We start from the raw sequence: 21,645 nt of genomic DNA on the forward strand, positions 1-21,645 counted from the left end.
CCTAATTGGTTCTATGCTAAACTTGTTACTATTAGCTTACAGAAACTTCAGCTTAGCTCTTTCATGACTGAATGGATAATACTTGCAAAACCCAACAAGATGACACCAAGCTCTACCTATTATTTAAGGAGAGACTGGTGACTGGAATTCTAGTCTTGGCCTCCTGCATGGATGCAGAATGGCGAGGTTAGAGTTGGTTGAAGCTAAATTCATCTAAACAGAGATCACATGGCTGGGGAAGCGTGGACTGCTGGGGTGGCCACTTCTACCAACCTCGGATGGGTTCTGATTTTCTATGGTCAACTCTGTCAGGAGTCTAGGGATGTGGCTTCATTCTTTCCTTTTCATGGACAAGCATGTCCTCAATGACAAAGGCTGCGTTTTACCACCTATGCCACACCTGCTAGCTGGCTCCGTGTTGGGCAAGCCTTGCCACAGCAATTCACACAGTGGTCAAGTCAAGATTGTACTGCTGTAATGCAGGGCTATTTTTGAAGATGCTGCAGAAACTGCAAGTGATCCGGAATGCAACTGCCAGATTGCTGACAAGAACGTCCTGGTCAGTGCATGTCCTACAGCTCCCAATTAGTTTTCAGTGCAAATTTATTTTATTTGATTTATATCCCGCCCTCCCCATCAAAGCAGACTCAGGGTAGCCCAAAGTATAAAATCACAACAAACAATTAAAATCAATATATATTATAAAATTACATATTCTGTAGTTAAAACAGAATTTGGTGCTTATCTCTTTGATGTATGTTTTTCAGTGGCAATGGTATTTCTTCAGTTTCCTATGATATAGGTTCCACCTATATTCCAAGTGTTGGTACTTACCTTTAAAGCCCTAAATGATCTTGGACCTCTGTACCTTCAGAACCACCTCCCCCAGCATGATCCTCTCCTTCCTTGGAGGTTTTTAAACAGAGGCTAGATGGCCATCTGACAGCAATGAAGATCCTGTGAATTTAGGGGGAGGTATTTGAGTTTCCTGCATTGTGCAGGAGGTTGGACTAGATGACCCTGGAGGTCTCTTCCAACTCTATGATTCTATAATCTTCTTCTTTGATAATCATCTTGGAATTTATTGAAGGTTTCAGCTCCATGAACTGTCTGTCTTGTGTCAACAAGGGTAAGGGCCTTTGGCCCCCATTCTGTGGAACCAGCTGCCTGAAGAAGTGCATGCCTTGCGGGCCCTCTCTGGATTCCACAGGGCACACAAGGCCACTCCCTTTTGGGCATCCTTTATCAGCTGTCTGGCTGGTAAATTATGCTCCAGCTGTGTCTTCACTATCCATGCATCCCACCCTGCTTGAAAGTGGATAGACTTTAAATCATTTTATAGTTTTTAAGTTTATTTATTGTATCTTTTGTACTATTTCATGAGTATTTTATATGTTGCTAGCTGCTTCCAGTCTCATTCAGGGGAGAAAGAGTAGGATATAAATTAGATAAATATATAAATAAATATACTCATGTATTACAGTCTGCAGTGAGATGTCTAAGATCAGAATACAGAATAGTAAAGAAAATATTAGCACTATTAATATATGTACCTCTGAGATTTGCTTTCTTTTTTACCGTAACATGGTAACACATTAATATATACTTTGAAAATATAAGTCATGTAATATTTTGGTTTACTTTAATAAACAGTTATCACAAAAGAATAATGGAAGCACTTCCTGTTAACACTGACTGATTACAAATTCTGGAGAACTTGAAAGCTTGCACATTGTTTAGTGATATTTGTTAGGTCCTACTTGGGGTCATTTTGTAGAAAAATAGGTGATGGAGTTCATTAGCATATGCCACCCCCTACCAGCTAAAAGCAACCTGACACAAGAAAGGAGAGCCCTGGGCGAGTGAGGCTTACTTGGGCTGACTAAAGATCCAGCCAGCCCAGGCAGGCCTCACTCACCTGGGACTCTTCTTGGCCACCACCCTCCCACAGTCAAGAGGCCAGCAAGCCACCCGCCACCCAAAATCACATAAGAAGTGGAGAAAGGGTGGTGTGGGCTTCTCCAGGAGTTAATAAGGGCTGCTGGGGGTGTGACAAAGCTCCTGGCGGCTGGCTGCCCACTCTCCCAATCCAGGGATTGTTATGCAGTTGCACCTACTATTCAGTGGACAAGGTAGGTGGGGAGGAAGAGGGGGAACCTTCAGAAAGGTTCAGGAGCTGTGCTCATGTGAGCTTCTGCTGAATTCAATGTCTGGATCCTAATAAAACATTTTTGATTTTTCTGTGGACCAAGACAGCTACTGAAACTTTTAATCCAGAATCAATACAACATATCTATTAATAATGGTTTTAATTTATTCATTTCAACAATATGCAGAATTTCAGGGAGCGGAGAACATTGGTGAAAACAACATTGTTTAAATTGTCTGTAACAGAGAGGGAGCATTTTATCCCCTTACCTTCCAAGGTTAGTCTTGCTATACACAGGAAAGGTCTGCCTTTACTCATCACTATTAACAATGGCTGAGTTATCTAAAGGATTATTTAGATTACTGTTTTTTACTGTCAAACCTGTATGTGATTTAGAACTTTTAGGTAAGAAATGAAGGTAAGCAAAATGGAATAGAATGGAAATTTCTCCCAGAAAACACAAGCAGGACCTTTAAGTAATTCAAGGGCAGGTTCAGATGCCAAGTATAAACAAGGCTATGGTGCCTAGCTGGGGAGGAAAAAGTTCATTTTCAGATGATTCAATTTAGAAGATGTCATCCTGTGAAAGCTGTGTGCTGAAAACCTTCATTATTGATTTGGCAGTGTGAACATTTAGAATGAATGCATATTTTCAGAGAGGTATATAAAATAAACAATCAGTGCCTCCTTAAGAACATAACTGAAATGTGAAATGAGATGCTCATTTGCTTGATCTATGTGCTCTGCACTCTAATGTTCTTCATGTCTCTTAAAAGTACTGGTCTGTATGTCGAAGCCAAGCTTTTCATGTATCTGAAGTAATCACTCACTCGAAATTCATGAAGCGCTTCTTCCTGTAGATTGTACAAAGAAAATGATTATTAGCTAGGAAAAAAGATTTCACACCATCAAACTAATATTTTCTAGCTGTTCTCCAAAGGCAGCTTATTTCCTTTTGTTCCCCACTGGCACTTAGTCTGGTTTACAATAGAAAGAGAACACTGCACACTATGACAAAAGTGAGAAACTGGCATTCATTTCCAGACCACCTTTTCCAATTACACCTTTGCTAACAGAATAAGCATTTCAAAATGAGGATGTTTTTAGGTCTATTAATATACATCCCTGGAAAACTTTAAATCGAGAAGAAGATGACTGCAGATTTATACCTCGCCCTTCTCTCTGAATCAGACTCTCAAAGTGGCTTACAATCTCCTTTATCTCCTTCCCCCACAACAGACACTCTGTAAGGTGGGTGGGGCTGAGAAAGCTCTTCCAGAAGCTGCCCTTTCAAGGACAACTCTGTGACAGCTATGGCTGACCCACGGCCATTCCAGCAGCTGCAAGTGGAGGATTGGGGAATCAAACCCGGTTCTCCCAGATAAGGGTCCACACACTTAACCACTACACCAAACTGGCTCTTGTAAGTTACAATTTGTCAAGAGAAGTCAAAACTATACTTTTACAATCCTGACGATGTTTCATGGGTGTCTTTTGCATGTTACAAAAAACCCCAGGTTGCTTACCTGTAACTGATGATCTTCGAGTTGTCATCTGTGCATTCACACTATTGGGGATAGACGGCACCTGCGCCGACTCTGACAGTGTTTCTAAAGCTTCAAGTGTGTGATTGTAATAAAAAAGGCCAATGCCATGTTGGGAATTATTAGGAAGGGAATTGAAAACAAATCAGCCAGTATCATAATGCCCCTGTATAAATCGATGGTGCGTTCTCTTTTGGAATACTGTGTACAATTCTGGTCACTGCACCTCAAAAAGGATATTATAGCATTGGAAAAAGTCCAGAAAAGGGCAACTAGAATGATTAAAGGTTTGGAACACTTTCCTTATGGAGAAAGGTTAAAACGCTTGGGGCTCTTTAGCTTGGAGAAACATCGACTGCGGGGTGACATGATAGAGGTTTACAAGATTATGCATGGGATGGAGAAAGTAGAGAAAATAGTACTTTTCTCCCTTTCTCACAATTCAAGAACTCGTGGACATTCAATGAAATTGCTGAGCAGAAAGGTTAAAATGGATAAAAGGAAGCACTTCTTCACCCAAAGGGTGATTAACATGTGGGACTCACTGCCACAAGAAGTGGTGGTGGCTACGAGCATAGCCAACTTTAAGAGGGGATTGGATAAAAATATGGAGCAGAGGTCCATCAGTGGCTATTAGCCACAGTATGTGTGTGTGTGTGTATAAGTATGTATGTGTGTGTGTGTATATATATATATATATATATATATATATATATATATACACACACACACACACACACACACACATACATATATATTGGCCACTGTGTGACACAGAGTGTTGGACTGGATAAGCCATTGGCCTGATCCAACATGGCTTCTCTTATGTTCAAGCGAGGATCTTCACGCCCCTCCCACGGCATGCACAGGAACTCCGCCACACATACCTGGAGGCAAGGTGCCCAGATCTCGCCAGTTCCTTCTGACCGCCGAGTAACCCCCAAGAGAAGGGGTCATCAGCAGTGGGGAAGGAGGGCGGGAAATGTGAATGCACAGATGATCACTTGAAGATCATCAGTTATGGGTAAGCAACATGTTTATCTTCTTCGTGGTCTCTGTGCTTCACACTATTGGGACAGTAACAAACTGAGTCTTACCTGGTAGAGGTGCTGAGACCTCAATCATGGGTAGACTGCAGTACTGCTTGTCCGACTCCAGCCTGACAGCGTTGTAGTACATCGAGAGCATAGTGCTTCACGAAGGTGTGCAGTGACGCCCACGTGGCCGCTCCACAGATCTCCCGCAATGGGACTCCCTTCAGGAAGGCCGTGGATATGGCAATGGCTCTTGTGGAGTGTGCTCTTACCAGTCCCGGCAAGGGTCGTTTAGCCAACAGATAACAGAGTTTGATCATCTCCAGCACCCACTTAGAAAGCCTCTGGGGGGAGAGTCTTTGCCCTTGAGCCTGGTCAGCATAGGCAACAAAGAGCCTGTTAGATTTACGAAAGGGTCACGAATGATGTAGGTAGTAAGATAGAGCTCTACGAACATCCACCGAGTGTAAACGACGTTCCTCGTCCAAGGTCAGATGTGGAAAGAACGTTGGGAGAAAAATCTCAGAGTGAACATGAAAGTCAGAGACCATCTTCGGCAAGAAGGTGATGTCCGGAACTAGTCTTACACCTTCCACTAAAAAAGTAATTTAAGGCAGATCAGCCCGTAAAGCTATCAGTTCACTAACTCTTCGTGCCGAGGTGACGGCTACTAGAAATAGCGTCTTCCAAGAGAGAAGACAGAGTTCAGAGGTCGCCATTGGTTCAAAAGGTCGTTTGGTAAGCATATGTAGGACTAGGGGCAGGTCCCAGACTGGCAGCGGTTCCTGCATAGGGGGGCACAACAGTCTGATACTCTTGAGAAACCGCTTACTGTCTCTATGGGAGAAGATGGACACTCCCTGCACGTCCTCGTGATATGCCGAGATTGTGACCAGATAAAACTTGAGTGAAGAATAGCCCAGGCCCCTGTCCTTGAGGGACAACAGGAAAGAGAAGACAGTCTCCAAAGACGCTGTCTTGGGGGATACCTGAGTTGCCGGTAGGAAAGAGCAGAACTTCCGCCATTTGGTTTCATAAGACCACCTGGTAGACGGTTGCCTGCAATTGTCTAAGATCTCCTGCACTCTCATGGAGAAACGGGGCATTGGATTACCACGGCGTGAGTTTCAGGTGTAGAATGTCATGGTGTAGTACCAGGCCTCCCTGACTGACGAGGAGGTCTGGGGCCGCTGGCAAATGGTGAAACTGACTGTCGCTGAGGTGTAGAAGCGTTGCAAACCATGGTTGGCGAGACCACCATGGGGTAATCAGGATGCACGTTGGCTGCTCCCGCTGTATCTTGCTGACAACTTTCATGCTGAGGTATGGGAGGAAACATGTACATAAATTTGTTCGAACATGTGATCAGCAGATCGCCTCCTAATGACTCCAGATCCACACCCCCTCGATAGCAAAAGAGATGACACTTCTTGTTAAGGCGGGTTGTAAACGCATCTATTAGAGCATGACCCCACTGTTGGAATAGGAGTAGAAGAAACTGAGTGTTCAGTTCCCATTCGTGGAGGATTGCTCCTCCCTGACTTAGGAAGTCTGCCTGTGCATTGAGGTCCCCTGACAAATGTATTGCAATTGGATGGATGTCCTCCACTAGGCACCAGTCCCAGAGGGCTGTCGCTAATTGGCAGAGACTCTTGGAAGTGGTTTCCCCCTGCTTGTTGATATAGGCAAGGACATTGGTATTGTCCGTCATTATCGTGACTACCTTGCTGCGCAGCAGTGGGAGGAAAGAGTACAGGGTGAAAAAGATCACTTGCAGCTCTAGGATGTTGATATGGGAACATCGGTGACGGGTATCCCACATGGCCCCATATTTGTCTGCCAGCCCCACAGGAATGCATTTGTCATGATGGTCTCAGTCGGTATGAGAGCTGAGAACAGAACCCCCCCATAAGGTTCTGATCTGTCTTCCACCACGTGAGGGATAACAGAACCCTGTCTGGAATGTGGAAAATCTTCCATTGACTGTGACATGATGGGTTGAAACAGGAACCAATTCTGGAGGGGTCACATGCTCAGCTTGGCCAGTCTCACGACCACCGATGTAGATGCCATCAGTCCCAAGAGAGGTTGGATGGTGAAGGCTGAGGCCTGTCTTGAAGTCTGCAGATCCACCACTAGCTGTTGAAGGGTAGTTGTCCTATCTGATGGGAGGAAAGCTCTGGCTTGCACTGTGTCCAGGAGTGCCCCTATAAACTGGACCCTCTGTGAGGGTATAAGATTGGACTTTTTAAGATTTACTTGGAGTCCTAGCTCCCGGAGAAAGGACAGTGTAGACTGAATGTCCTGAGAGAGTAGTGGGCCCTAGTTGGTCACCAGTAGCCAATCATCTATATACTGAAAAACTGTAATATTCTGTAGTCTGAGATAGGCCGCCACTACCACCATGGTCTTGGTGAAGACTCTTGGGGCTGTGGAAATCCCGAAAGGCAGCACTTTGTATTGGTAGTGCTGTTTCCCTATGGCAAATCTGAGAAAGGGTCTGTGGTCCTCTTGAATTGTGATGTGGAAATAGGCATCTTGAAGGTCGATTGTTGCCATCCACGAGCCCTTCTGCAGAATGGGTAATATTTGTGTCAGGGTGGTCATGCGGAATTTCCTTGGAGAAATGAACTCGTTTAGTCCTCTGAGGTCCATGATAGGTCTTAAATCGCCGTCCTTCTTGGGAATGGTGAAATATCTGGAATAGAACCCTTCGCCCTTCATCTCAGTGGGTACCGGTTCTATCGCTTCCTTGGCCAGTAATATGAGGACTTCCTCCCGTAGGACCGGGGAAGGACATGTGTTGACTATCCCCGATGGTGAGGGTGGAGTGTGAGATTTAATCGCATGCCCCCTGGCAATTACTGATGTCTGATGTAATCATTTGCCAAGAATGTAGGAAGGGGTGTAGACGGGTAGTGGAGGATGTTGTAAGGACTGCTTGCGGACCAACTCGGGGGGAGTCAAACTCCCTGCTTGGTACCCTTGGTGCTCTTGGAACGCTGTTGTTGTTGTGATCCCTGAAACTTAGACTTTGCGCAGGAAGACCATTGTGCGGCGTTGTAAGAGCGGTTTCTCCAAGAGGGCTCAGGAGAGATTCTGGCTGATGAACGTCTGGACCAAGGCCTAGGTCCCGATCTGCTTTGAACTGCTTGGTGGTGGAGGAGGTAACACTCAAGTTTTGAGAGGCCTTTACACTCTTGTCTATTTCCTGCAGTACAGAATCTGTAGTGGCATGAAACAGACCCATGCTGTCGAAGGGGAGGACCTCTATTGTAGACTTCGTATCCTGGGTCAAGGATGTGGATTGGAGCCAGGAGTGGCGACGCAAAGCAACTGCAGAAGAGAGGGTCTTTGCTGACGTGTCCAAATTATGTTTAATTGAGGTGACATGCTGCTTTGCTACTAGCATGCCCTCCTTTTGGATCAAAGTTGTGTGCCCACCTCAGTTGGTATGTTGGGGAGGATTTGTGAGACTTGCTTCCAGAGAGCATACTGATACCTGTGGAAGCAGGCCAGGTAATTCGCATTCTTGATGCCAAGTGCCCCTGCTGCGTGGAACTTATGACCAAAAGTGTCCAGCTTTTTACCCTCCTTGTCTGATGGAGTGGAGGAGGAGTGTCTGTTTTTGGATGAGGAGGTAACAGCCATAGAGTTAGGTTTTGGGTGGGACAGTAAGAAGTCTGCATTAGTGTCCTGTATTTTGCACGTGTGGTCCAGCTTGTGTGACAATATGGCAACCGAAGCGGGTTTATCCCAGAGTGCTTTCGCCGTCACCTGCAGTAGGACTGAGGTCATTAGGCCCGCAATTGCCGTGGAGGTGTCCTTTTGGACAATATCATAAACTAAGTTGGTCACTTCCGGCTGGGGCTGGACGATAGATAATCCCAAGCTGTTAGCCATCCTTTTAATGATGTTCCCATATGATCTTAGGTCTTCTGATGGGGAGATGGAAAGGTCCTCACCCACCGGGGTCGATGGTCCCGGTGACGGTTCCTCCATATCGGAGGCAGCATCATCCAATTCATCATCCGAAGAAGGGGCTGAGTCTCTCGGGTCTGATCTGCCTGACTCCAAAGGTGTTGGATGAGTCCGTTCGGCTGGGGTAGTCGTGATCGTTTTTTTATTAGGGCGCTTCTGTGGGTGTACTGGCTCCCTCTGTATGGAGCAGGTCGAGAGCGTAGAATATTTGTCCCATTCTAGTTGTCAGCAGAGTGGGGGCCACGGTTGGTATGAGCCCTAGAGGTATTGGAATTGTCTCTGGTCCCACGGATGGTACCTCGGGGGGGATGGCCAGCAGGGCGGGTACCTGGAATCCTGTAGGTCTGGGTACCATGGTTGGTACAGATCAGGTGAGACTCTCAGTTCAGGTCAAGAGGACTGTCCCAGGTCTGGTAGTCTGGTTGGTGAGCCTGTTGGGCTAGTTTGTGCCGAGTCCGAGGAGGCCACGCTCTGTTGAGTGAGGTCTATTTTGTCGGCTTTGGTTGAATCGAGGTCTTTGACTGGATTCCTCCAGGCTGGGGAGTTCACCCTTCTGGTTGGGGTTTGGAAGATCTTTTTCAGAACTGATTCTGAGAGTGAAGGGTCCAGCCAGAGTGGGGTAAGTTGCAGTGCTGACTGGTCCTCCGGCGTGGAGGATAGGCGCCGCTTCTTGCTGCATTCTTTGCTGTCAGCATATTGTTGACACTTGTCCTTCTTATGCTTCTTAGATGGGGAAGCGGAAGAGGATTGCGAAGCTGAAGAGTGATGCACCAGAGCTGATACTCCCTTTGGGTGCTCTGTTGAAGTCGAGGCTGTCGATGCTGGGGTGGAAATATGTTTGGCAGGTGTTTGGAGGTGGAGAGTGACTACCGCCAAAGCCTGAGCTCCCTCTGGAGCGAAAATCTCCGACATCATCTGCGGAGCAAGAGTGTATTCTATCAGGGTCGTTTTCAGGTGAGCCACTTGGTTTTTTCTGGTTTGCTGTCCAAACTTTTGGCAATGGGGTGGAAGTACGTTTGGCAGGTGTTTGGAGGTGGAGAGTGACTACCACCAAAGCCTGAGCTCCCTCTGGAGCGAAAATCTCTGACATCATCTGTGGAGCGAGAGTGTATTCTATCAGGGTCGTTTTCAGGCAAGCCACTTGGTTTTTTCTGGTTTGCTGTCCAAACTTTTGGCAATGCGGGCACGTATCCGTGCGATGTCCTTCCCCCAGACACAGAAGGCAAAGGGAATGTCCGTCCGTGGGGGTGAGTTTGCTCCCACACTGGGAACGACATTTGAAGCAGCCCCACATGGACCACGGGCCCAATGCGGGGCGGAAGGGGGGGGGAAGGAACTTGGAGCTACTCTAACAACTATAACAACTAACACTAACTATAATATTAATAAACTGTCTTCATTATTAATATTAATATTAATAAACTGCCAAGAAAACAAAGCACCGATTGGAGCAACGGGGAATGAATCCTCCTGAGAAAGAGGATTCATTCCCTGTTGAATCCCCCGTTGGTGGGATTCGGGTGCCCCACCTCCGGGCATGCATGGTAGAGTTCCTGCGCATGCTGGGGGAGGGGCGTGAAGATCCTCGCTTGAAGCTTTAGAAACACCGTCGGAGTTGGCGCAGGCACCATCTATCCCAGTAGTGTGAAGCACAGAGACCACGAAGAAGATCATTTGGTTCTGGACAAATTAATCTTTCATCTTAAGTAAAGGTTATTGTTAGCTGTTTTGACCTATCATTATTTAAATTTATTCAATATTGGTAATTGTTTATTACATATTACCGACAAATTTTAACTGTATTGTTTTGTCTTGGGAAACCCCCCGACCCCCCCCCCCCCCAAAAAAAGTAGCAACAACAACTAGATGTTTGTGTTCCTTCCACGTGTGGTGCAACACAGACTTGAATTTTGTTTAATTTTGCAAAAAAAAGGCAGGAGGAAGCCCACAGGTATATCCCTTAATTCAAGAAGTCCCAGAAAACTAGATGGGTGAAACTGAAGTAAGAGTACAATTCCATATCTTTGTATGCAGAATCAGTTGTGTAGAATGCAGATTCAGATTTGCACTAGAACATCACAGAGTGCCATATAGATTTGCACTAATTCTAATCATGGAACATATTTGCACTAACTTTAATCATGGAACCTGCCTTAACGTATATGAAATAGCACTCTTCTATGGGCCACATTTTGAGAACAAAGGAAAATATAGTTTCTTATTAAAGTCTATGCTAAGCACATTAGATATTACAAAGTCCTTTTCTCTAGCTAAAACCACAGTGGAACGAAGAATCATCATGTTCTGTAAACATCCTCTGGGAAAAGGAAAACATTCTCCCTACATCCGGAGACACTCCCTCAACCTGGAAGGTCATGCCACCCCACAAAGGTAGAAGTTTTGCTTTACACATTTTCTGGAATTAGGCCAAGTATCCATACAAAGAACTTGATAGAAAACCACAAGTGCAAGATGCCAGGAAGTAGGGATTGGGGGTCCAGATCAAAAGACCCCAAAGGGTACTACTTCATCCTGGGTGATCTTTCATTTCTAAAATTGGAGATGGGGTTCATCTGACCAATGAGTATAGCGAAAGGCCAAAAGTGAGAGCTCGGGGGCCAATCCTCAGGCTGGCCTTTGTTATCAGAAATGTATAAATATTATGGCTTTATGAAGATGGCATTGAGAAACACTGGGGAAAGTTTGTCGTAAGAGAGAGAGATTTGTTTCCCTCCCATATCGATATGAAAAAAATAAATAAAGGAGATGCAGATCTTATCTCTTAACACCCTGGTTGTTGTCTCTTAATTGGATCCAAGGGGCTCTTTTGTCTTGTATATCAGTTGTAAATTTATTTGCAAAAGAAAACCAAATTTTTGTTCCATATATAAATTTGTATCTAGCCTATGAAACCAGTCTTGTCCAGTTCTCTGCTAAACTATTTTGAGCTCTATGTAACCTTTATAAATTACCAAAAGATGGGGAATCTGTGTTATAGCTGTGATGAGAAAGATGTACATGATTTGCTTACCTCTGGCACTATGGGGAACTATTTTGCATTTGAAAGAGCCCCGTGGCACAGAGCGGTAAAGCTGCAGTACTGCAGTCGGAGCCCTCTGCTCACGACCTGAGTTTGATCCCAGCGGAAGCTGGTTCAGGTAGCCGGATCCAGGTTGACTCAGTCTTCCATCCTTCTGAGGTCAGTAAAATGAGTACCCAGCTTGCTGGGGGGAAAGTGTAGATGACTGGGGAAGGCAATGGCAAACCACCCGGTAAAAAGTCTGCCGTGAAAACGCTGTGAAAGCAACGTTACCCCAGAGTAAAAAACGACTGGTGCTTGCACAAGGGACTACCTTTACTTTTTATTTTGCATTATGGGGAACTATTTTGCCATTAAGTCTGTATGCAAGCTGCCTAATGAAATCTAACAAAGAGTACTTTATTGTGAATTGCTGTACTGCCTTCATATGAAAATATAGAACAACAGGGACCATAATTATTTTACTACGGAATGTATCTCTTTTGTATATGTACTAATAGGGAGTTGTAATCTCGAGGGGAGAAGTTTGTTCTCACAAGGAAGATGGCACCAAGAAAGGGCAAGTAAAGAAATTACCATATAGGTATTGGACAGAAGACAGTGAGAAAAGATGTCAGGGGAAGCCCAGAAGCCTAGCTCTTATATTCAAGGGTATTAGAGTTCAACATCATCAGTCATTACTTAAACTATTTGAGATTTTTAAAATGAAGCATAATGATAAGAGTTAATATTCCTTTTAATCTGATGGATTCGCATTTAACTGCCATGGTACTATAAGAGAGACATATATGCAGAAGCAAGAATCCATGCATTACAACAATGCAAATGTACAGCTTTATTATCCCTGGGTTCCATTAAATTGGCTAATGTAGAAGGGTGTGCATAAACATATCTGGAACTGCAAATGACCATGTATGACTAGGAGCCTCAACTTTTAAAAATTTCTATTTTAATGATCTATTACTAGGTATCCAGGCATTGTATATATTTCATGTAAGGAACCTGACCTGGTAGTAATTTTCCACTACCTGAGAGCACTTCTGTGCTCATTATTATTTTGCTCAGCTGATGCCAACCAGTCAGATTGCCTGGAGCAGCCTGTCACTCAAGCCTCTATGGAGAATTAACCCTTCATAGTCCTTCAGTGGTTGGTACAGCACTTTTAAGCCTCTTAAAAAGTGCAGTTCATCACAGAGGTATTTTCTTTTGCATGTTCTGAATCTATTGCCTGTCAACTTCATTGAATGTCTGAGTTCCAGTATTTTGGGAGAGGGAGGAAATGTTCTCTTGTTCCACATTCTCTACCCAGGGCATGATTTTATAAACTTCTATCACCCCCCCCCCCAACCAGTCTTCTCTTTTCTAAAGTGAAAAATCCCAGACTCTTTAGTCTTTCCTCATAGGAAAGATGCTCCAATCTCCTATCATCTTGGCTATCCTCTTCTGTACTTATGTCCTTTATGAAATATAGTGACCAGAACTTCACACAGTATTCCAAATAAGCCTGCACCATAGATCTATACAGGGCATAATAATATAGACTGTTTTATTTTCAGATCCTTTACTAATAATCCCCTGAATAGAGTTTGCATTTTTCACCACTGTAGCACACTGAGTTAACATTTTCATTGAGATATTCAAGGTCTTTTCCCCTCTTAATCTCAGGAAGTGCTCAAAGAAGATTTTTTTTGGTTCCAATATGCATTACCTTACCTGAACTGAACTTCATAAGGGCATATTGGTGCCCACTCACTGAATTTGTGGAGAGGTATTTACAACCAGCCTCAGTTTTTACCATACTGAATAATTTTGTGTCATCTGCAAACCTGGGCTACTACATTGCTCACCTCCCACTTTCAAGATAATTTCTGAACAAGTTAAATAGCACTGGTCCCAATACTGATCCTCAGGGGACCCCACTAGTGACTTCCCTCCATTGAGAGAACTGTCCATTTATTCCAATTTTTCCCTCCTTTCATTAAGCCTAATTTTAATCCATACAAGGACCTGTCCTCTTATCTCATAATTGTTAAGCTTACTCAGAATTGTTTGGTGAGGTACCTTGTCAAAAGCCTTTTGAAAGTCCAAGAATATAATGTCTATAGGGTCATCATTCTCTACATGCTTGTTCACTTTCTTACAATACTCCAACACACTGGTGAGGCAGATCTTCCCCTTTGCAGATGCCATGCCATGCCATGCTGATTTTCCCTCAGTAGACTTTGGCCCTGTGTGTGTGTAATAAGTCTATTTTTACTATAGTTTCCACTAATTTGCCTGGGACAGACATTAGGCTAATTGGCCTGTAATTTTCTAATTTCTGTCGTCGAATCATAGAATTGGAAGGGATCTCCAGGGTCATCTAATTCAACTCCCTGCACAATGCAGGAAAATCACGAGTATCTCCCCCTGCCCTCCTTCTCATGATCTGCCTAAGTTCAGAGAATCAGCATTGATGTCAGATGGCCATCTAGCCTCAATGTAAAAACCACCGAAGAAGGAAAGCCCACCACCTCCCAAGTAAGCCTATCTGGACCCCTTTTTAAAAACTGGTGTAACATTTCCTACTCTCCAATCTCTGGTACTGTGGCTGATTACAATGACAACCTACATTCTGGTTAGTAGGTCAACAATTTCACCTGCGGAATTTCCTCAGATCTTAGGGGTATGCCATCAGGACCCAGAGACTTCTTGGTTTTTAACTTCCCCAACAGGTTTAGAACTTCATATCTCATCACCTCAATTTGACTCAGTGGAGTGTTACAGAATATATTTCTGATCTCAGCCAACTGAATTCTGGTTATTAAACTAAGGTATTTTGACAGATGATATCAATTAGAACCTTGGTTTTTTCCTCACAAACATTTATTTTCCTCTTGGTATAATACAGTCAGTCCTACTATTCCATTTAAATTTGTTCTTTGCAATTTTAATGAGAGTTTTATCAATTTTGACCTATAATTTGGCCTGTGTGTCTTAAGAACCATTTAATTTTGATGGCCTGTCATCGAATCATGTTAACATTCATTTTATTTGGAGGAAGCATAGCTCTGGTCTGTTGTCTCCTACTATATAATGAGGATTACAGGTCTGTCATGTTGTTTTACAATTAATGTCAAAGATTTTAAATTAATAGTATACTTGGCTACTCACATTGTATAAAATGGCTGTTAAGGACAGACAGCAATTAATAGTATGCTTCAACAATTAACTTGATATTTCTTGATTTAAAATATTCTCCAGGCAGTATTTTATATTAATAAAATTCATCTTTGGTTTTAAAGTTATGGATGTCAAACAGGCCTTATCAAGTTTAATATTCAGAAAGCCTCAAGCCATCCCTTTCTTCACATATAGAAACCTAGTTTTAGAATTTCAGTCTCTTCTAAAAAGGTCAAGGACAAATATGACTCTTACAACAACAAAACAGCTTTTAGAAAACAGAAGCACTGGGAATTAGGAAAAACAGTCTAACCACCCGATTAGAGTATGGATGCCAAAGATATATGCTGCTGCTTCATTTACCAAAAGTTCAATTTTGAGTTATAAATACCTCCTAGTACAACAATAGTCCCAGAAATTAAATTCTATCTTGATTTTCATTCTTTGACCTGGTGCAGCAGAGTAACTGAAAGACTAAGCTGTGGCTCAAAAATCCCATCTATTTTGAATCTTGTGTCTGCCATCAATTCATTATATGTTATATGGCCTTAAATTAGATGTTCACTCTCAGCCTTAGGACTGCATTTGCAGTATGGTAGTACTTGCCTACCTTACTGGATTATTGTACGGATAACAAGAAACCACATATAAGGCACCATGGACACTCTAAGACATTACACAGGGTCAAGGGCCTCTGGAAACATAGTGACATGTAGTTCGGAAGGTAACAGTAACAAAGAGGAAGCATAAATTCTTTTCCCTTTTGTAAATTCTTGGTCTGTTAAGGAAGAGCTCATGCAGGAGAGAAGGGAGTTATTAGGGTTTGTAGAATCTTTCAGGACCAAGTGCCGTGTTCTACTGGAGAAAGTTTTCCTTCCAGATGTTTCGTTCTCAGCTGCGGAGAACATCCTCAGTGGCGTTGCAGCCGGAAGAGGGCGCTCAGACCTTCTTGGCTGCTGTGCATTGAGTGGAGCCAGGGCTGCTGGAGAGCTGCTATTTCTAGGCTGGAGGGGGTGTGATGAAAGGGCAATTGGTTTGTGGATGTGCCCATTGTTTGGTGGGGCTTCCTGGAAGGGTAGTGATAAGGAAACTGGCTGTTGAATGTGACCATTGTTCTGTGTGAACACACAGAACAATGGTGAACACACACTACCCTTCCAGGAAGCCCAACCAAACAATGGGCACATCCACAAACCAATTGCCCTTTCATCACACCCGCTCCAGCCTAGAAATAGCAGCTCTCCAGCAGCCCTGGCTCCACTCAATGCACAGCAGCCAAGAAGGTCTGAGCGCCTGCTCCGGCTGCAACGCCACTGAGGATGTTCTCCGCAGATGAGAACGAAACGTCTGGAAGGAAAACTTTCTCCAGTAGAACACGGCACTTGATCCCGAAAGATTCTACAAACCCTAATGATGTTACCCGCCGTGAAAACCTGAAATCTTTGATAAGGGGGTTATTCTTTAAGTTTCCTCTGTAGATGCATCCCGCCCTATTGCTCATCATTCTCTACATGCTTGTTCACTTTCTTACAATACTCCAACACACTGGTGAGGCAGATCTTCCCCTTTGCAGATGCCATGCCATGCTGATTTTCCCTCAGTAGACTTTGGCCCTGTGTGTGTGTAATAAGTCTATTTTTACTATTAATAAGTCTATTTTACTATTTTTACTATTAATAAGTCTATTTTTACTATTACTGAGAAATTTTTCAGGTGGTTTGGGGAAGGAGTATCATAAGGCAAGGAAGAGAGATCTGTTCCCAGAACTCATTTTGTTCACTATGAATTTAATCCAACCTTGTGGATTTTATAAACTGAACAAATTTTTCAATGATAATAAAAATCAGCTATCACTTTTGCATGGTAATATAAAACTAAAACTTTATCGTTTAAAATATAAGAAGAGACCTACTGGTTCAGATATAAGGTCCCTCTAGTTCAACTATGGGCATTTTCGCACTGACCTTAATCGGCAGCGACGTCCCTCTTCACTGCGCAGGAACTGCGCGGATTTCGCACCAATTGCTGCGGAGCACCCGGAAGAGCCGCAAAGTCCCGCGGCTTTTGCGGCGCAAATGGAAACTGGTTTTTGGCGGTTTCCATTTGTGCCGCAAAAGCCGCAGGACTTTGCGGCTCTTCCGGGTGCTCCGCAGCAATTGGTGCGAAATCTGCGCAGATCCTGCCGGGTGAAGAGGGACGTCGCTGCCGGTTAAGGTCAGTGCAAAAACGCCCTTTCTGTTTTTAGTAGCGATCAGTCAGATGTTTTTGGGAATTCAGAAGCATGGCATCTTGCTTAATGTCCATCAATGTTTGCTACCCTGCATGTCCAGAAGAGACTTTAGGGTCTATCCTGGGTTTCCAATTGAATGAAAGTAGTACAAATCTATTTTATATTACCATTATATTTTTCTTCTCTAGAGAATAAAAATAGTTTCATTCAACCATTTCCAAAGAACCCTGATGCTTATAAGAAAATCAAGCATAAAATAACAATTATAAATTTAAAAATAATTTGCAACTGGTCTTTCCAGAACATTAATTTCAACAATTGGCTTTATTCTATTATTGAAAATGAAAGAATTTTTAAAATTACTTTAAGAAAAACTTGGAGATCCTGATTCTGTGTATGCTGAAGGATTTCTTGCTGTAGATGTTTGAACACAGATATACACATATATATCTGATAGTCAGGACCAAGGAAAATGCAAATAGCAATGTAATGGCAGATTTCACTCCAGTCCATATAATTCCAGAAGCACTGCATTAGCCACTGCTGGCAGATCTAGGAAAAAAGGTCCAAACAGAACTCATTATTAAAGCCTCAATTATCCTTTATAATACAATTGGTTTTTGCAGGTCTATTCAAAGATTCATTTTATTACCAGACATCAATAGCAACAAGAAAGAATAGGACAGTCTTAGCTTAGACGACGCCCATTTAGTGAAACTGTTAATTTTAAGCCTTATTTAGACAGCTTGCTTTTATTTCTCTCACAGTTATATACCACATTCTCCCCTCTACTACAGAAACATATATTTTCTATGAGCAACTTCTTGTTATTTTCCCCTCCATGGTATCCTCTATCAAAGGGTTAAATAATGGTGGCTACGAAAGAGGACAGAGAACTAGAAATTTAAAGGAGGATGGGAGAGAGAGAAGGTGGGAGTAACCACAGTAGAATGAATCATACATTACCAGACTGTTACATAACAATGATGGGAGGAAAAGATGTCGCTACTCAATGACTGTGACTTCTGGCTTCATAATGCCAACCCATGCAGAAGATGTGTCTTCCATTCTTTGTCTAGGTAAACGACCTATGCTTTCCTTGATCTGTGCCATCAGCAAAGCATGGTTTATATCACTGATGTTCTAATTAGATGAATTGAGAGAAGGTGGGACACATAGTCCCCACCAGAAAAACCTCCCCTTCTGGCCCTAGTAAGCATAAACATGCTCCTGCCAGAGAACAGAAATTCAACCCACAGCTATTAGCTCTGATAAAAATTGACGAGATAAAAACTACTATGCAGGCACAAATGTCTCTTCTTAACAGTTTTTAAAACTACCATTTGTATGTATTTAATGTGCTTTAATTTAACAGGCATTCTGCATTTTGTAATAAATGGTAGTCCTTCCTGAAATATATATATATAAGTATTAAACTGATTTGTAAGAACTCCAATTTTAATAACTGTTTCTTTTGTTACTAAATCAATCTGTTTAATCTCTAGTGTAATCATATTTCATTTAGCTATGCATTATGATTTCTTTCTTGATCAGCCTCTAAATATTTACAAAACGAAAACAGCCAAAAGCACTGAGCCTTTAATAAAAGGTAAATTTTAATTAAAGGCAAGTTTTAGAATGAATCCACTTATAAATGCTAATATTTCTTTTTTTATATCTAAGGTTATTTTTCCAGACAAATTAGTTTCGAACAGATTAACATATATGTTTGGTCGCTATAACCGAACCATGACAGAGAGGATATTTACTACCTTCTCCTTTCTGCAGTCTATGCACTTTACAAAAATGTCACTCCCAGGGATCAGGGGATCCTGAAGAGTCACGTGAGATGTGGTGTAGGAGGCTGCACTGTAGAGAAGGGAATCAGTGGAGATCCCTCTTTTTCTCAAGTGAAGCAGGAGCACATGTAAGACCAAAGGGGAATTTGCTAATCTCCACTTCTAAACTGCAGTCCTCTCCACTGATCCCATACAATTCCTATCAGCCCCCCAGTCCTCAGCAGCTTCTTTTCATGGAGTGCAATGGTCTGTAGAAAAAAGGGATGGCTGGCAAAGATCCATGTTGTGAGCAGAATTCTGGCCACTGGAATCTGGGCCCAAAACGTAGTAAGGTGGTTCAGTTCCAAAACTAGCACTTGAATGTTAATGAGCTGGAGAATAAGAGCTGGCTTGTAAGACATGAAACCAAATTCTATGGATGCTTACTCAAAAGCAAGCCCCACTGCATTCACAGAAAACATGTGTCTGATAGCTAATATATATGTAGTCATAAAAGACACAATGAGACAGCCAGACCATTCCAAGCCCCCCCCCCCCCCCTCGAAGTTATTCCTGAAGCCACTTCACATGCATATTTGACAAATAATATGCCATAGGCTCATTCATTTGTGGAGCTCCCTACTAAGCCTTCACTAGCAGCAAGTATAATAAATGAACAGTCCACTGCTGCCTATAAAACAATTCTCTTGTCCTTTTGGGAAGTAAGCTTTCATTCTGGATCCTCTACACTAGAACAGCTCTGAGATGGGTACTTCGTGAAGTTTGTAATTTAAACAGTAGCATTGTGCTTGCTGCAGCCAACTGAAAAACTCATTGTATTGTTTTTTTAAAAACCTGAACTTTTTTGAAAAAGGTTTAAAAAAAAGAAAAAAAGAACCCCCCCCCCACAAAACATAATAAATTAGCATGGAAAGCCATCATAAAAGGAATGCTACAATGAAGGACTCACCTGTGATGGAGCGAAGCCAGACATATGGAAAGCAGAAAAGACAAGGGGCAGCTCAGCCTTGAGCAGCATTTCAATGTAGTGTGTGCTGCAAAAATAGACTGGATGGATGCCAGATGCTCTTGTGTCAACAGGCAGGTGAATCTGACCAAAGGAAGCAACAACATACAATATTAGACAACTTTTGAAAAAAATATTATGTATTCTCTTGGTCCAAATTTAAATGCAAAACAACACTGAGACACTAGTACACACATAATAAACTAGGACTAATTTCTCACTGGCATTGCTCCACCTCCAGGGTTCTGCTTCATCCAGCGCAAGCAATCAATTTCCCACCAGTTGCTGCGTAGGTGCATGTTGATGTGGGGCTCCCTCCAGTTCCCCTCACAGTTTTGTGATGCTGTCTTTTAAGAATTACAATGGTACATGGGGAATTGGAAGGAGCTCCACGTCAAAATGCGCCCACAGAGCAACTGGTGGGAAATTGATTGCTTGCACTGGGGAAAAACAGAAGCCTGGGAGTAGAGCAACACTAGTGAGAGATCAGTCTAGAGGTAAATTAGTGAATATTGGATTAGATCCAAAGCTCAGTTTGTGTGAATAGCAAGTAGATCGATGGATTCCTCCCTGCCAGCCCCCAACCAAATCGCATACCATTTCTGAGCGTTACCCTCAGGACTGACTGTTCAGGAGGGGGCACAGGAGGGAGCTACAGATGGAGGTTAGAAAATTCTGTTCTGTGAGTAAAACTCAATTTGTATTACTCAGGATCCCACACAATATTTGGTGCAACTCCTTAATTGAGGATAGATGGATGGCAATTCAAGAATGGGCTTTTGCAGTTGTAGCACCAGTACTATGGAATGCCCTCCCAAGCCAGAATCAGCCAGTTTGGTGTAGTGGTTAAGTGTGTGGACTCTTATCTGGGAGAACCGGGTTTGATTCCCCACTCTTCCACTTGCACCTGCTGGCATGGCCTTGGGTCAGCCAGAGCTCTGGCAGAGGTTGTCCTTGAAAGGGCAGCTGCTGTGAGAGCCCTCTCCAGCCCCACCCACCTCACAGGGTGTCTGTTGTGAGGGAGGGAGATAAAGGAGATTGTGAGCCGCTCTGAGACTCTTCGGAGTGGAGGGCGGGATATAAATCCAATATCTTCTTCTTCTTCATCTGTCCCCTTTCATCATTGCTTGGGTATTTCCTCACAACTCTCCTTTCTAGCTATGTATTTTAACTGTTTTTTCTTTAACTGTGTGACAGTTGCCAGGTCCAACTAAGAAAATATCTGGGGACTTTGGGGGTGAAGCCAGGAGACTTTCCCATTCTCTAAAATAAATAAATAAAAATATAGCAGTGCAATTCCCTGTCAATACAGTCTTCATTTCCTCATCTCCAGCACTTCCACTTAATGAAAGCACATACATTCTCAAAAAGCAGCCAAAATAAATAGTTTGCAAGCACACACGTTTGTGATCTTCTTGGGGCAATTTACTTATGGGAGTTGCTGAATGTAACCATCTGCTGTATTTCAGCCAACTTCTTCAGACTAACAGGAAAATGAAAGGAGAACAGCCTACGGGGTGGAGTTTTTCTCCATTCCATAATCAGGTTCTAATTAACTCCATTTTAGTATACACACAACTTCTGAAACCAATACAAAACAAACAGAGGGATTGTACTGGCTTCTCTTCCTTTCTCACATGGTTCACACACTAACCAGGAACAGCCACATGGCTCTGCCTGCTCACCTTGCACATACAGCT

The 21,645-nt window shown here is 43.1% G+C and overlaps 1 protein-coding gene across 1 annotated transcript in view; it reads right to left on the bottom strand.

The window, feature by feature from the left end:
• Positions 1-2,294: 2,294 nt before the first annotated feature.
• The window catches only part of TBC1D32 (TBC1 domain family member 32), a 137,905-nt gene continuing 118,554 nt past the window's right edge, over positions 2,295-21,645 (bottom strand). Inside the window, exons 31-33 of the mRNA XM_060238711.1 lie at positions 19,889-20,029; positions 17,504-17,692; positions 2,295-3,003 (exon numbers count right to left, since the gene is read on the bottom strand). Coding sequence (XP_060094694.1) covers positions 2,884-3,003; positions 17,504-17,692; positions 19,889-20,029 — 450 coding nt within the window. The 3' untranslated portion in view covers positions 2,295-2,883. The remainder of the gene's footprint in view (positions 3,004-17,503; positions 17,693-19,888; positions 20,030-21,645) is intronic.

This window comes from Heteronotia binoei, chromosome 1, assembly GCF_032191835.1.
Source record: "Heteronotia binoei isolate CCM8104 ecotype False Entrance Well chromosome 1, APGP_CSIRO_Hbin_v1, whole genome shotgun sequence".
Lineage (NCBI taxonomy): Eukaryota > Metazoa > Chordata > Lepidosauria > Squamata > Gekkonidae > Heteronotia > Heteronotia binoei.